The sequence below is a fragment of the Aphis gossypii genome, chromosome 2 (assembly GCF_020184175.1).
Source record: "Aphis gossypii isolate Hap1 chromosome 2, ASM2018417v2, whole genome shotgun sequence".
Classification (NCBI taxonomy): domain Eukaryota; kingdom Metazoa; phylum Arthropoda; class Insecta; order Hemiptera; family Aphididae; genus Aphis; species Aphis gossypii.
This window is the reverse complement of record NC_065531.1, coordinates 15,763,774-15,781,169: the sequence shown is the minus strand read 5'-3', so window position 1 is coordinate 15,781,169 and position 17,396 is coordinate 15,763,774. Positions and strand designations below refer to the sequence as shown.

The 17,396-nt window shown below is 27.1% G+C and overlaps 1 protein-coding gene across 1 annotated transcript; it reads right to left on the bottom strand.

Annotated features, from left to right (window-relative positions):
* Positions 1–249: 249 nt before the first annotated feature.
* On the bottom strand, positions 250–10,007 carry LOC114125456 (troponin C-like). The gene is made up of 6 exons (XM_027989111.2): positions 9,810–10,007; positions 9,639–9,711; positions 9,434–9,577; positions 2,805–2,930; positions 2,557–2,688; positions 250–743 (listed from the first exon to the last, which is right to left on the bottom strand). Exons 1-6 carry the CDS (start codon positions 9,810–9,812, stop codon positions 718–720), a joined length of 504 nt encoding a protein of 167 aa, XP_027844912.1. The 5' UTR covers positions 9,813–10,007; the 3' UTR covers positions 250–717.
* Between the last annotated feature and the right edge of the window lie 7,389 nt (positions 10,008–17,396).

Below are 17,396 nucleotides of genomic sequence, written 5' to 3'. Positions count from 1 at the left end.
ACCTTACATCGATCGTTACGCATCGATACTGAATTCCACTTGTCCAATTAACTTCGTTCATTTTGACGGTTCTTTATCGTAATTGCAGTACCCACAACTAAGCTCTTTAGTTCAGCTTCAGTGTACGTACGTAAAGAGGTAGTGTTTCGGCTTTGAGCAACATTATTCTTATGAAAACACGGTCATCGAGTTACTAGACGCAAAAAAAATCGATAGATACATATTTTACATAACAAATAAAATAATTCATTTTTTCCTTTTATAGTAGATATATTTTTATTAATTATACATATTTTTTTTTTCATAGTAAATAAAACCAATCGCTATTATTAGAAACAATCGGTCGATTGACACATTTCATATTGGACCAAAAGTGTTCCTAATAAGCGGTTTTTTCTGCATATTATTATATATATATATATTATAATGTACCTACTCGAAATAAATATGTGTGTTGCAATATGACGATTGAAAACATACCGTTTATTGGGATCAACATAAGTAATTAGTTTGATAGAATACAATATTTTAATGATAATGGGTGTTTACATTATTACTCTAAATTAATGCATTAAATCAGTTGGAGCTCCCGCATTCAACGCATTAAGTTCACACGAATTGAAAATTGTAAGTAAAAAAAAAAAAAAATGTTGCTTTTTCAAAAGTGCTGTATTTGTTTGATTGTATAATATTAATAATTCTTATGACATTTTCGCATTAACCAGTCATTACCTCCATGAATTCTGAAAAAAAAAAGTTTATTATAATTTACTACTTTGAGTAATTAAAATGCCAGACATTATGTACAGGCATTATCGTATTAATGATTCAATTCCTCAATGCGTGCACAAATATTACGCCATTTAATCTAAAACGGTCGGTAGTTTTGAAGATTCGGCCGAGTCTAAGGTATACATAATTTCAATATTATATGAGTCCCCTCCGAAACGGTTGATATATGTTGAAGCAAAGTAAAATTTCCCGGGGAAAAAAATTACGCATGACACGGGAAAGTTGTAAATACGACTTACTCAGATACTCTAGTAAAAACAAATCTTGCGCAATAACGAATTTCAGAATCATTTGCATAAAACAACACTAGACTGACAAATTATATAGATAACCGAACGGAACAAGCTACCGAAAATAAAATACATTCGTTCGTCTAGGTTTTTTTTTAACGGTTTTGCGTAACATGAATTTATAAAACATCCATTATTATGGGTATGAATGGTATAATCAATTATTTAATGATATACATGTATCTACTTATTATCTCTTTATAAGAGAAGAGATAGTTGAACCGATCTCATTTGAGGCATTTTATAACTTTTTTTTTACGCGATGAGTGTTTATCTAAGTACCTATATAGTTAATGTGGCAATGCGAGGCCTCGGGTTCACTGGTATACAAGCAATCTTCGTCATCTAGAAGGCTAATTTTTCTGTTATTTTTCGCGCCTAAAAGGGTCGATTTTAGAAACTAATAATTTTCATGTTTGATAGTTTGATGGTGACGGCGTGTGCGTGCTAATAAGACGTTACGCCACGGCGAAGACCTATACAATTTTTCGCGCAATTAACGTCCTACGGGTCGATCAAAATGTATAATAATATATTTTAGCTTCGTCACATTTGCGTTCACTTCACGCTATACTTTGTTTGACAACCACCATGTAAGTACTATACGTCGTATATCCACGAATATAGCCTCTGCTGTAACTGCGGCTGCCTCCAACTTTCAATTATTACCTACCGTCCGATTATTACTGTTATCATTACTATATAATTATTAATCAATCGACCGCACTTTCGTCGTCGTCGACACTCGAATTTGTTTTAAAAACCGATAAATTAATCATCGTGACAGACGAACAAATATAATACACATTATATCGGACCCCATAGGGTTTGCCGCGTTACCGTTGTGTTACGATTGAAACGATCATGATTGATCGATCGCAATAATAATTACTACGTATGTATAATAATTATCAACGTTTCGAAAGCTACAGGAAGCCATCGTCGATAAACTATTTTATTTTTTTATTTTTTAATGACAACACTGACATTGCGCATTCACCTGACTAATAATAATCATCGTTTCCACTCCGTGTCTGACAGGGCCCCAAACCAATGATATGATAACTTTACTGTCGATAATATAACTCAACGGGGGACGTCATCTGCATACCAACCTTTTTAATCCCTCGAGGCGTTAAAGATAATTATATAATAATGTGAGCACAGGTCCTCTAGAAATATTTTTCTCATACTTAAACCCAATCAAAGCGTTTCGACAGTATGTCTTTAGTAAATTTCGACTATATTAAGTTCAAAACTACGTTAAAATAATGCAATTCACTGCGACGTTTATATTTTGTCATTGTGGTGTCTTATTATTATATTATAACTCATATAGTTATATAATATTAGATTAAGATACCGATGTATAATTTATTACTATAGGATAATTTGAAAGTTAATAATATCTGCATATTTCCGACCTATTGCGAAGCTCTATCACCTTTATAAAATATAATAATGTACAACTTACCGTCAAAGTCTACGGTACCGGATCCGTCTGCGTCGATTTCATCGATCATCTGATCCAGTTCTTCGTCGGACATGTTGTTGTCGAGTTCAGACAATATTTCTCTCAGTACTTCAGTTGTTATATATCCATTTCCTGAATGTAAATTAACAATCTTTATTTGATTTCGAAATTACCAATTCAAATAACCTATGTAGTAACCCCGCGTCATTCCTTTATAGCAAGTAATTAAGTATTTTTATTATTCGTACCTTCTTTGTCGTATAACCTAAAAGCTTCTCTGAGTTCTGTTTTGATTGCTTCGGAGTCTTCTTCCTCCTCGGTCATAAATTTGGCTGCCAGCGTACAGAAGTCATCAAAGGATAATGTACCAGTCCCTGTAAGAGAAAAACACGACATGTATTGCAGTAATAAAACATCTTAAATCCGAGTACAAAATTCAGACACAAATAGTAAAAATAAATAACAATCGACAATTTGTACCGATTTCAGCATAGTGAGATATTATTTTTACCGCGCACAAGGCCATCTATTGTACTAAATTTGGCCAACAATGGTGACTGTAAAATATACGCAAATTATTATACACTTCGGATGCATTATACTAGAGCACCAAACGTTATTATAATAATATACGCACTATTAACAAATAATAATATTATGATTACAATATACCTACTGCGATGGCTATCGTTATAAAAATCAAAATAATTTTTTTTTGGTGGAGTGGGGTGATGGTTCACAAGATGTGCTAAGTTATTTCACAAAAGCATATCGTTAATCAATATTATATATATTGTATATTTTAATATGTGTGATAATTTTTAAAAACTATCACGAAAAAATTCTCAAAAAATATACTTAGATATAGTCACATGCGAAAATCATACTTTTAAAATAAATCACCAGCCTGTATAGACAAAATTATATTATTTAATACAACATATTTTAGCGTATGATATGACATAACCTATATAGTGTGGTAATTTACTCGAAATGCTATAAAGTCGAATTCCATAAACAAGAAAATATTTTTAGTCTTGACGAATAAATTGAAAACACTGTTCACATTAAGTATCTCTTATACGAATATTTTTTCAAGACATTGTCATATTGAGGGTATTTGTGACATGGGTCCTGAGGGATTCCGTTTTATTACGATACGTGAATATATCTATCTAAGCCAAACACATAAATTTTATAGATAGTAACAAAATAACATTATAGTAAAAAAAAAAAAGTTTAATAACTACGAAATTATGATTAGTTTATTTGATTGTTGAAATTCACCCAGCAAAATCAAAATCTAGCAATATATATACAAATGTATATTTACTTTTATATATTATATTATAAAATACTTAACATAATAATTGAACTATTATATGATATAATATATTGTCTTCAAAAATTAAGGGGAAAATTTAAGTTATCATGTTGAAGTGAATAAAATAATAAAATTAGTATTAAGAAATAAAAATTATTAGTATAATAAATGAAAAAAAAAATCTGAAATTCTGTCAGTATTAAAAAAAATTTCTAAGCAGAATTAAGTAACGTAAAAATTCACATCAAAGTATCACATCGTTTGCAATTAAATATGATGCACTTATTGTTCGTGAAATCGCAGTCATTATAACATTTATATATTATTTTCCAATGCAATTTCAGAGTATTATACTATGATGCACTTGCATAATTATTATTAAGTAGAGAAACAATGTACCTATATCATGGCTTAATATATTCAATGTGATGAGAATATTTTATGGCATAAGGTATACATTTTTATAACACAATATATATGTATAGTATAAACTCTATTGAATTCATTTTATCAGCCATTTATTGTGTTTTTTTATATATACATAATACATATATTATATATATTTATACCAATATTTTGAATAAAGGTATTTTGTTTGAATGTGAATTTTAAGTTAAAAATATGATTTGCAATATAAAATAAAAATATGAATTATGAAAATTGCAACAAAAAAAAAAAAATGGGTGTAGCACGACTAGCACGTTTAATGTACCATGCTGCTTACACTTTTTATTTTTAATTAACGGGTCTTTGGATTTATATACATAGTAATAAAAAACTAGAAAATACGCGGTGTAAGAAATCAATGATATGCGAAATAATACGCTAAAAGTTAAAAATATAGCTATAAAATTAATTTTTTTAAACCATTTTCTGAAAAACATTTGAATCCAACTACGTGAACTACGTTATTAACTCATGAATTACGACTAACTATGGTCGAATATGTTATTTGAAATAGTGTATACATGCAATATACACGTAAATATTTGTTTGTAATTGTTTGTATTTGTTTTTTTTTTTTTATTATTATTCATAAAATATTAGCTTTTATTGTATTCGGTGTATATCAGACTAAGCAGTTTATATTTTCTCCGGTACCCTAAAACCTATTTTTATAATATATTGTCGAAATCATAAATTGTCTGGACATACAAATGTTTATTATAAAGCTCTATGGTAAGCACGGCGGTGTAATTTAAGAAAAATATACCACATATAGACACCCCTCAGTGCTAATATTTAACACTTAAGTATGTTGTTTAATTAATGTATCAATTATGTAACAATTTAAAACTCGTGTTTTAAAGTGATTAAATAAAATGTTTGCCGTGCTTTCATGACACCGATCAACTAACAAAGTTTTTTCTTTTTAAATTAATCCTCAACACGCTACTCACTTGAATGTCTAATTCAAATATTACATACATATAATGAATAATCTAACTGTGGGTCAATCGGAGTACACGATATTTATAAATAAATAACAATGCATAACAACAATAAATGTTTTATGTTACTAATTTACGGTATATAGTTTAGATGCTATTATTTTTAATTGTTTCATTATTGAGGTTGACACTATTTCTTATTGTGGTTATACATTGCTTAAATCACGAACCCTCTGTACATCACTTCTCATAAATAAGTCTAAATATTGTTCTATTATAGGTCTTGCTTCATAAATTTAGACTACATAATATAATATTGTAATAAATATGCAGAAGCCTAAACCTTCATACACTGCCCAGTCGGCCTTCCTTTCGAATACAATGATTTCATCATGAACTAGCCATAGCTTAGCTAGTAGTTATAATAATATTATACGTATATATAACATATAGTAACTTTTAAAGAGCTTATCTTTTTTTGGCAAGTGATTTTTCTCTGTAAAACAAAAATGAAAAATTTAACACGTATTCCAAAGCATATATTACACGTATTCGGGTCCAATACGAACTATAATATGTGTTACTGTTTCAATCGATTTGCGTGAATATTTTAAATTGTATATTATTTTATAAGCGTTTCGTATAAACGAAATGTCAGAAAAAAAATAACATAAGCGTATAAGCGGATCAAAAAGCAAAATGAGTAGTATAGAACTAAAAAATACACTACTCTTAAAAACTGCTTAAGCGCATTGTATAAAATATTTTTTTACAAAATAAAAGTTAATTGCGACTGACACACTAGCGAACTAATAAATTCAAACTGAAGATAAATAAAAGCATAATACACGAATGGAAAAATCTTGAATTAAAAATAATACTATACCGAACAGATTAAGAATCAAACGCACGATCGGAACACATCATACTGAGAAACAGCCGGTTATATATTATAGATTTTCTTGTCAAACCTAAAAAAACAATCAGAATATGATATTTTATGTATAAAAAAAATTACTAATTGTTGAACGTAATTGAAAAAAAATAACATGATAATGTAAAAAATCTGAAGACATAGCTAATGATTTATGAAATAAAAATTGTGATGTTTAATCTACAAACACTAAATACAATTATACTCATATAGCGATAATGTATATGGCTTAAAATGTGTAGACCAGATGTTTATAATACGAAGTACGAACAGAAAAACGACTAAGTAAAGTTACATCATTGTTGAATGATATTAATTAATTTACTTTTCCGTATAGTTTGCAAAGAAACAACTTTAATAAATTAAGACTTAATTATTCATTTAAACATTTTAAAAGGTACCCATCGAATTTCGTTTAAACTGTATAATCTATATTATAACATTCAAAGCTAAATTTCCATTAACTAATACACAAGTAATTTCAATTATTAAAATTAAAAATAATTATTACTTTTATTTTATAAAAACCACGTATAAAAATTAGTTTAATTTTAACTTTTAGAAATAATTATAATAATTGTATATTAGTAGGTATTATTATACATTATAATTAAATTAAATATATAGATTGCGAAAAAATATCTATAATGTTATGTTTTTTTCTAAGTTGTAAACGTATATAGTTAATAATGTACTTTACATTTTTATCGTTAAAATATTATGAATTTGTTATAATAAACGTTTTAAATTAGAAAACAATTATCGTGTTATTATTTTGATATTTGATGCAAGACCCATTTTGTCATAATATGTAATAATATTGAATTGTACGTTCTTATTTTAAGTATTTTTAAAGTGCATTTCCATAAATCGATCACTGTATAAATATAACGGCGAGAGAGCGTATTGTATTGCGATTATAAGTACGTTTTTTTTTATTTAGGTATGTACCTTAAAAACTACTATTTGTGATCGACTAAATATTATTTGATATTATAGAAATTAAGACACGCCTAAAAAAAAATGCCTAAATGCGATAGAATTGTACCTAAATAAAAATATGATATTCATAAATTGTATGTTATTTAAATTTTTTGTTCGTTGTGGATATATACTGGGAATACAAAAGAAAAAAATTTAACAACTAAGTACCTACCTACTGTACTTGTGATCTACTTTAATATTAAATGTTAAACGTATTATTGCATATTATAATATACAGTGGCGAAGTAAGAGCGGAAAAAAGGAACATGACTATATTATCATACAAGTCAACCGTTTTATTTCATGAAAAAAAAAAAAGTAAACTAAATCCTTAGGTTTTGTTTGTGCCTACATTGTTTGAATTTCGCTACAAAACACTTTCTATCGACAGCGCTTTATAATAATACTCGACCGTTTTCATAACAATAGGACACACAGGTATTAATTAATTTATGAAACTTTTTCATACTCGTATATATTGTATTGAGCAATCGAGCAACCCGTATAGTAAAACTATAGGTATTTATTATTAGCATGTAGGCGTGCGTACCTATATCCAAAGCAATATCATAAAGGATAACGCGTATTAACAATTTTCGTCGGATTAGCCAAATTATTATTACAGACGTTGAATGTATATAGGTATGTCGTGTATATACTTCCCACTAGAAAGTATATCCATGTAAGTAGTACGCGAAAAGAGTGTTCGTTTAGGGTCATCGGTTCAATCACGAAGATCGTTAAAGGACCATAGTCGTTTGTACGTTGGATCGGACGCGTTGTATATTGAATCAAAGTAGGTAGGTACGTATTATAGTAATTTATTAGTCGGTGTCGTATGCGTTGAATAAATTACGGAGTTCCATTTCAAAAAAAAAAAAAAAAAAACATTTTGAAATTATTTAGATAATTCGTATTATGTATAGTTGTTAACGCGCAAATTACATTTAAATCAAGTATACGAGTAATATTTGTTTTACAAGTTTTATTCAAGCAGCCGTTACGTTCCTTTATATTATAAAGTTTGTTTTATAAAAAAGAATTGTTGAAAACTCGAACTTTCAAATCGTTAAACAACAAATAACCGTTGCATCGCGTATACATTTATTAGGTAATGATGTAATATATTTGTTTATTAGACAGTAGATGATTGCATCAAAAATTATTTGTATATTGAATTTTTTTTTATATAGACAGTAATAAAAAAAAACATGTGGGCGGCCATCGAGTGGGCGAATCATCGATTTCATAATACGATAAAAAAATAAATAGAATAATGTGTGCTTTATTATTATTGTTATTGTGTTTTTTATTGCTTTATATTTTACCGTAAATCAGCATTCAAAACAACACTGTACCTCACGTTCAATCTTAAACGATTGTCGATAGGCATGCATTTAAATAATTACGCGTTCTAAGTGGCGATGTCGGTTGAGTTGTTTTATTCAGTAGGTAGGTACATAGAATTATGTCTAAAACATTCGCGTTACCTTGTTTGCATTGATGTTTTGGACCGCGATTTTCTTTAGCGTACTCTAATTTTGTATTGTTATAGTGTTTTTAAATAAATATTGAACGCAATCCGTTTCTTGATTACTATTTATCGATTAGGTATGATAATGAAATCAGCACACTCGATCGGAAATACACTTATTGATCGTAGCTCCCAAAGTGCTTCTGTACGTATTTGTAAAATGACGAATATAAATTCAAAAGCGTATTCAACTAGTTTGTATGGTTCGATAGAACGTGTTTAAAAAAAGTGTCCACAACAATATCGCATATGGTGGTTGAATAACAATTTCAAAAAACCGTTTGATCATGATCCATTCGACCGCATTCTTTTATGTACCGCTTAATTGCATATTTACCGATAAATCAATTAAATAAAAAGTATCGATATGCATAAATTTAAACGCAAATATTAGGCAACTCTCGCAAAATTATATCGCATAATATAATAATATTATATTACATAGCATAATATACGGTACTAGTGTTTAGTACATACGCTGGAAGGCCCTTTGCGTGTATTTAGATTATTACCTATTATGATACACGCCGCCGATCTGAAGGTCTTCGTTGTTGCATTATCAGAAATTTTTAATAAAATATTATGCAACTGATCTAATTGAATAAGATGAAAATTGGTCCGCTTTTACACAATACAATGTATTATAGTTAGAACAAAGCGCAGAATCAATCACAAATTAATAAATTACTCTACGTGCCTTTCGATCTTACCTTGATGGTCAATTTCGGCTACGATGTTCCTGACGGTTACCGTGTCGGTAGCATGGCCCAACATATCCAAGATAATGTTGATGTTGGCACACGTAATTTTTCCGTTTTTCTCCGTGTCAAATGTGTCGAAAGCCTTTCTTAAAACTAAATACGATAAAACATTATTAAAATCACACGAAAAGATTAATAACCTTCGCCGTTATACCTTTCAATTGATCTTTACTCAACGTTATGCCTTCCGACATCTCAACTGATGGAGGGGGTGGGTCCATCCACGACTATATTATACACATTAATTTATTATTATACACACCATAGTCGACAGGTAACTTTTTTTTTCGTAAAAAATTTTAAATATTATTTGAAAAAAACTTACCATTTTTAATGTTAATATTTGTACCGCTGTCGTATAAGAAAATAAAAAACTACGTCGAACGACGCGTCGGATATCGTCTGAATCTGTGTCCGATGAAAGATTTGAAGTAACAATGCCGTGCGAACGTCCAAGCGTATAATCTAAGACGATTTATTTATAGTACTAATTTACCTTTCAATACGTTTAAATGACATGACGCCAATTAAAACTCAATCGCTTTTATCGAACGTCGCGACATTTTTAGCACTGATTTTGCAAGTGGGGGCACATATATTTATACATCCATTTGGTGCGCCATTTCATTAGTAGGCCAACTTGTGAGTATTTTTATTCGAGAAAAACAATACGAAATACAATTTACTTGCATATTATAACTTACCAGAAGTGTTATTTAGTATAAATTAAATCACACTTATACCTATACTATATTATAGATAGCTTAAAATAACTTATAATAATTAATTTATATATTAGACTAGGGTATAAAAATAGAATTAACATAGATTTTATTACTTTGACACAGTGTTAGTTTAGAGTTATATTATAGGTACTATACCTACACAATATGGTAATAATATATTGTATTATTTTTTAAATTTCTAGATTCGAATTAATTTTTATTCTTTTAATTTTGACATAGGTAAACGAAACATTTTTTTTATTAAAATAAATGTATAATGCTTTGATTATCTATTATAAAATGTAAAATGTAAACAATTTTCAAAATGTAATTTCAAGCAATTATTTTAATTACAGTGAAACCTCGATAACTCGACCCTCTATAAATCGAATTTTCGATAACTCAAAGAAATTTCATGACCCCTGAATGTCAATGTGTGATATATTTTCAGTTGAATTTTAGTTTATGTAACTCGAATAGTATTCATAAAATACGTGTGCATATAATAAATGAATGCAAATATATAACGATACTCGTAATTTAAAATCGTTAATTTTACCAATCTTTACTTATTGCTTAAAATGCACGGTTACATAGTCACATAGGTAGAATAAATAAATACGATTATAAAATAAAGTTTTCGTGTTGTAAAAAAAAAATGTTTTCGTTAACTAATTTTTATTTTTTATGTCCCCGACCAATTTGAGTTATCAAAGTTTTCTGTAAGTCAAATTTTTGATAACTCGATTTTTTGTTTGTTTCGGACTGATTCGAATTATTGATGTTCCGATGTACATGTACCTATATGCAAAACTTAGATGTGTTAAACCTTATATACTAAAATATATTTTGTCGATGATATGATTTGAATTGTAAAGTATTTTAAATAGAGTAATTTTTTATTATCTAACATTGAATCGTTAAGAAAATTTAAATTAAAGTTATTAGTATACATATTACTGTAATCATTGTGTAGGAAAGTTGTTTAATACTTTAATTTGAATATTATTATATTTTTATCACAAGGTTTTGTTTAAAACATTTTTTTAATTAAATTCATTCGCATTTTAGATAACACACTTTTATAATTAAAATATTTTTGTTTAAAGTTTTTTGATATGAATTTGCAAGAAAATAATTTCTATTAAATTATACGTTGAAAGTAATATGTTCAGCTCCAATCACGAACTTAATAAGTACTTCAATATAATATTATATTTTTTACAATACATAGTTCTTTATACAGGTAATTAATTATTATAATTATATTATAATATTACTTATTAATTCTCATTTTTATTGATTGTACAAAAGAGAAGTGTTTCTTTTTTAGACTATATTATTTATAAATGATAACTCTGTTAATAAATAAATCATCCTTAATGTAGTAATTATAGATAGTAAAGATATACATCATAGACTAATATTAAAAAGCAATACTTCATGCTTGTTTATGGTATGCTTATTTAATATAATAACATTCTCTTCACCGTTCAACAAATTGTATTTATGTCTTTATTATAAAGTTATAGTTTACAAGAAAATTTATAAACATTATATAACTACACATTTTTTACTGCAATGCTTTAATTTATTTATTACATATAACATATCTTACTGTTATGCTAATAAGTACATATTTATATCCATAAGGTGTCTCGCGATATCTCCTTAAATAATTCAGATTTTTGTAATATAAGACACACAGAGATAAAGACTAAAGGTATTTCATATTGTAATTTAATTTAATGTTTTACTTAAAAGGTTAAATAGACAATTTTTTCAAAAAAAAATTAAAAATAATAATTTTGTATAGTTAACTTTTCTGAAAATGTTAACGTTACAACATTTTATTTTCATTTACATCATGATGTTTAAATATTGCTTTTTAGTACCTACACTGAAATAATTTGCCGATGGCATAATCCTGTGAGCCACATATTCGATATCACTGGCACTATAGTATCAACTAATTCTCAATTTTTCTCGAAACAAAAAAAAATATTAAAAACCAAGACGTTTATTACTTTTTCTGACAAATAAACTACAAAATGGTTATCTTTAAAATTTTTAAAAATAATTTATTTAACTTATTTACTAAACCATTAAATTAAATTAAAATATGAAATACTTTTTAGTCCTTATATCTATGTTAAAAAAAAAAAAAAAAATAGAATTATGGTGTATCCATTATTTAAGGATACATCACAATTTGTAAATCATCACGGGACACTTTATAATTATATTATATTATAATATTATGAGGTACCTATACATTATTTATTTTTTGTAAATTTTTAAAAATTCAAAGAAAAAGGAAACTATATTCATATCAAAATTGTGTATGAGTGTATATAATATTTATATTTATTTATTTATTATATATATAATAATATGTTAATGTCTTTATAAATCTGTATTTTTATGTTAAATCCATTGATAATTTTTTGAATATCCGGTTTATACTAAGTATAAGATTGGATAGTGAATCTATACATTTTATATTAGCATATTATCACTTATTCTAACAGATTTTTCCCTCTGCCATCCGAGATTAGAAAGGTGTGAAGGATATTCATTATTCAGGGTAGCTTAAAAATATAAATATAATATTGTATATTCATACTTATCTGCTGAAAATAAAAACCTCCCGAGGACGGTTGCCAAAACATCGTAAATTACAGTACAGGAAATCCGGAAAAACTTCCGGATGCCATTTCTCGTGCTGCAGTGGTTATTCCCACTACCATCTCGCTAAAAGGACCGGCTTTAAACGTATTTTGTTTTTTTTTTTTTTTTAATTATCGGCACCAGCAGATAACTGTAGTCCGTAATGACTTGGGATATTTCCTTTCAGACCATATATGTTTGCTACCCTATAAATCATCCTGTCTCATGCTCATTACAACAGTTATTTATTATAATATCATCTTAATTATTATCAGTATAAATGATTCAACGCGTAATATATTTTTCTTACAAGTTTATAATAATATGCTGGTGAATGAATATTCATGATTGTGTATATATGACATGTACCTACTTGATTTGTATTTCTATCGAATTTTCGATTTTTCCAACTGAAATATTTCAACTTTTTAAACAGCTAATATTACATTTTGATATGCACATATTATTGAAAAGTAATAACTGCAAGTATACAAGAGCTACATATAGTACCAAAATATAGTCATTAAAAAGTTATAGCGATTTCAATCTGTAAAAATTCTAAGAAACTTTATACGCAGCAAAAAATGAAAAATGTAATGATCTAATATAATTACAATTAAGTGATTTAATATTTACAATTTGTTTCATAAATAATAGGTCGTAGCAAAAGAAAAAATCATAACAATAAATTATGAACTTAAACTTTTTCAATTATTTTAATAATGATCTATGGATGCGAGCTTAAAATACTGCAAATATTTAAATTTACGCCGTTTTTGGTATAAGAAAAAAAACATTTAAAAGAAAAAAAATTGTATTTCTATTATTTATTTTTATTATACACCAATGCAAAAGTTTCAAGTATTAAATTATTATACTAAAATATTAGCTATTTAATAATAATAATAATATATTATGCTTGAGAGAAAAAAACATGATAATTTTTGGTAAATGTTTATAATATTTCGGTACCACTTAAATATCATATTTATACTTGTACCAAAGTTAATATTTCAATTTATATTCAAAGTGACGGAAGTTGTTAAAAAAATTTGATAAATTCAACATAGTTAATTTAATGAAAAAAAAATAGATATACATAATATTATAAAATTAATTCGTAATAAGATTGTATAAACAAGGTACACGACAGACTCGCTTCGTTTGTTATTTAGCATAGGTACCCAAAGTTTCGGGAGGTTTTCATTAAACTTGTAATAGCTGCTTAAGTAGGTTTTCTTCGAGGGTATGGTAATTTGAAAAGTATCCTTCTTCGAACGTTCGGCTTCTCGTCATCGGATCAAGTTTCGCAAACTTTGCCGAGCGTCTCATACAATTTTGCGTACACTTATCACACACAAACAACAAGCACAAAGTGCACATGCTTAACTTCCGGAAAACTTTTAATGGTGACCTAATCGAGTTGCAATTGAATGTCTATAATGCGTATATACATATATATATTATATCGAAAGTCTATATTATACTATTGTGCCTACGCGAACTGGAAGAAAAAACTATATAAGCCCAAGGTGGTTAACAATAACGCCCGTTCGAAATCGGATAAAACTTTTAATCTAATAGACTATATGTAGTGTATATTTTATTCTTTTAACGGGTCCCCGTAAATACATTTTACAGATGACGTTGTTTTTAAACTATAGAAAACAAATTTCGTAGACGTATAAACTATAATATAGATGACGTACAAGTCCGTTTATGTATTGTACAGTATCAGACGATTAAAGTCTATAACGACTGTTACTCGATAATGTTAATCTAACTTAAAGGACGATCGAAATAAAGCGAATTTATATAGTATGCGGACATGCGTTGAATTCAAATCGCGGTAATTAAACTGAGTGTTGTGTGATAGCGCCAGAGCGGAAATATTATCATACGATCGTCCTAACTACTATTTTAATAGTTATTGTAGTAATTGGTTTCTCGTTACACGTCGGTTATTTCGAATGTGTGGAAAACTTGCTTTAATAGTTTGGGAATGCAAACCAACTACTTTGGAAACGGATCGATCGCATCAACCCACAGCCTATATTGCCGGAAACTATAATATATGCTTTAACGTGATTTCATAACGGAATTTCCGTTTATTCGTTTCGTGAAAACTTTAGTTATTTATGTCAAAAGCCAAATTGAAAATGTTTGCTAATATTTAACAATGTAAACTATTGATTACAGCAACAATGTTTGCGCACAAGGTTTTGAGGTTATTGAGTTGTGATCAAGATTATGTTATTGACTTAAGATATAATACAATATAGGTATCTAAGTCAAAATTGAGTTTAATTTTTTAGCTTCTAAAGTTTTTAATAAATATACGAGAAATGATACGTATTGAGTGTATCTACTTATCTAAGATTTGTATTTTTATAAAAGCATTAACCACGATTTTATTTTATTTTTTTTAATTTATTTATTTTTTTTTTTTTTTTTGGGGGGGGGGGTAAGTAACTGAATAGAATTTTTAGCTTTTTACAAGATTGATATATAAAAAATTTTATTTTTTAATATGTCGGGGGATTGTGGTCCAGCCCCCCATAGACCCCTCCTAGATACGTGCATTTTTTTATAATTAATTATACAACTCGGATCAAATATTATGATATAATACATTTTAGTAGGTATATAATAATAAAATGACATTGTTAAATGTTAATAATATTAAAATATCACAATATCAAGTAATATATGAGTATAATATTTTTGTTACACTTATTTATAACTTCAAAGCACAATATAATTAAAAAAAAAAAATGTGATAAAATTAAATTAAACCTTTTTTTGAAGTTGAAAAGTACGATAAATTGATAACTGAATAAGATTTTGTCGTTTATACATTGCAAACCGGAAATTGGTCACATATTTTATTTGAAGTTTTTTTTTTTTTTTGTAGTTGTTTCTTACGTGAAAGTTTTTAAAATGTGCCATTTAAACAAAAATTATTAAGATTTTAAATTAAAACTTCAATAGGTTTGCTTCATTTACTATACATTTAATAGATATTATCATGATGTATGATATATGTTATATATGGATATATTATTGTAAAACATATATTTATTTTAATTTTTCCAAAAGTTGAAATAAAAACAAAAAATACAGTTTTGAGCCATGTTATACTTTAATGTAAAACTATAATATTTAAAATTGTTTATAAAACATTTAAAAAGGCTATTATAATATTAATCTAATATACAATCGCGGCATCGGGCATATCAACAAATTATATACTAGGTACAGCTGCTATGTTGCTATGCTCGTTAATAATAATACAAAGAACAGAATGGTCAGCGCGGACTAGCGGTAGATAATAATATTATATTATAATGATTGCGAACACGTTGAATTAATTTACATTTAAGAAATACCTAGTTAATAAACTAAAAACCTACTTAGTTAATACATCAAAAACAATTTTTTTACAACTCCCTACTTTAAATTTTAATAAATAGTAACTTACTTTAAAAAACATTAAAATAAAATCAAGACCAAAAACGAAAGAGTAGTATAAAAATATATAATCAAAAATATTTAATATTTTTTTTTTCTATGATACTGGTCAAGCACCAAAATTCTAAATTATATTGCTAAGTTATTAACGACTTTGGTATACTACGCAATAAAAAGTATAATATACTATACTGTAATATTAACAAAATCCGTAAATTTAATGTTGATTGTTTCAAGAAATAAAAATTATATATACTACACAATAAATAATTATTTTCATAAAAAAATAAATTGAGAAAACTACTTTTGGAATTCACGTGATTTTTTATATTATTACATGTTTATTACACTGACAAACAGTCTTAATTCGATATTTTAAGCAACAGTTATTATGAAAAAATAAAAATGTATAACATACTTACATATTAGTAGATATAACTAACAAGAAAAAATCAGCAGCATTAAAACGCACACCTCGCTCCTTTGTATTAATATAATATCATTTTAAAATAACACATCTTATCCTCAAGTTTATAAAGGTTATTACACTGAGCATAAAATTGTGTAATTATATAAAATTATACTTTATTTTATTATTATAATAATGATTGTAATGTATCAGTTGATTTAAATTTTCAATGATATTAAAGTTTGTTTCAATTATTAATAAATATACAAGAAATAGTATTTTATAATTTATAAAATATTCATTTCACTATAAATAAAATCATGTTTAATAGATATAGATTTTGTATTTAATAAATTTATTTCTATTAATCTACAACAGTTGCATGTGCATAATATGGTGATAACAGTGTGGACAAATCATTTGGGCCGTAAGAATTTGGCATGCGATTAAGAATTTCAAAAAGTACACATACATAGACGATCGAACGGTATGGAATTTCTTAACCGACACTATATATGGCATACGTGCGCGAAGCTGGAAGAAGATCATCAACTATGTATCGTATAACATTTGTGGCCGGGCCAGGAGAATGTTTTAGTTTAATGACCAATAAATAATATTTTAAGAATTTTACATA

What these genes read in the sequence shown, in the direction of transcription:
- LOC114125456 (XM_027989111.2), bottom strand. An exon ending in GAGTAAAGATCAATTGAAAG is followed by an intron (nt 9,578 to 9,638) that starts GTATAACGGCGA and finishes TATCGTATTTAG; the next exon opens with TTTTAAGAAAGGCTTTCGAC. An exon ending in AGCCGAAATTGACCATCAAG is followed by an intron (nt 2,931 to 9,433) that starts GTAAGATCGAAA and finishes TTTCTCTTACAG; the next exon opens with GGACTGGTACATTATCCTTT.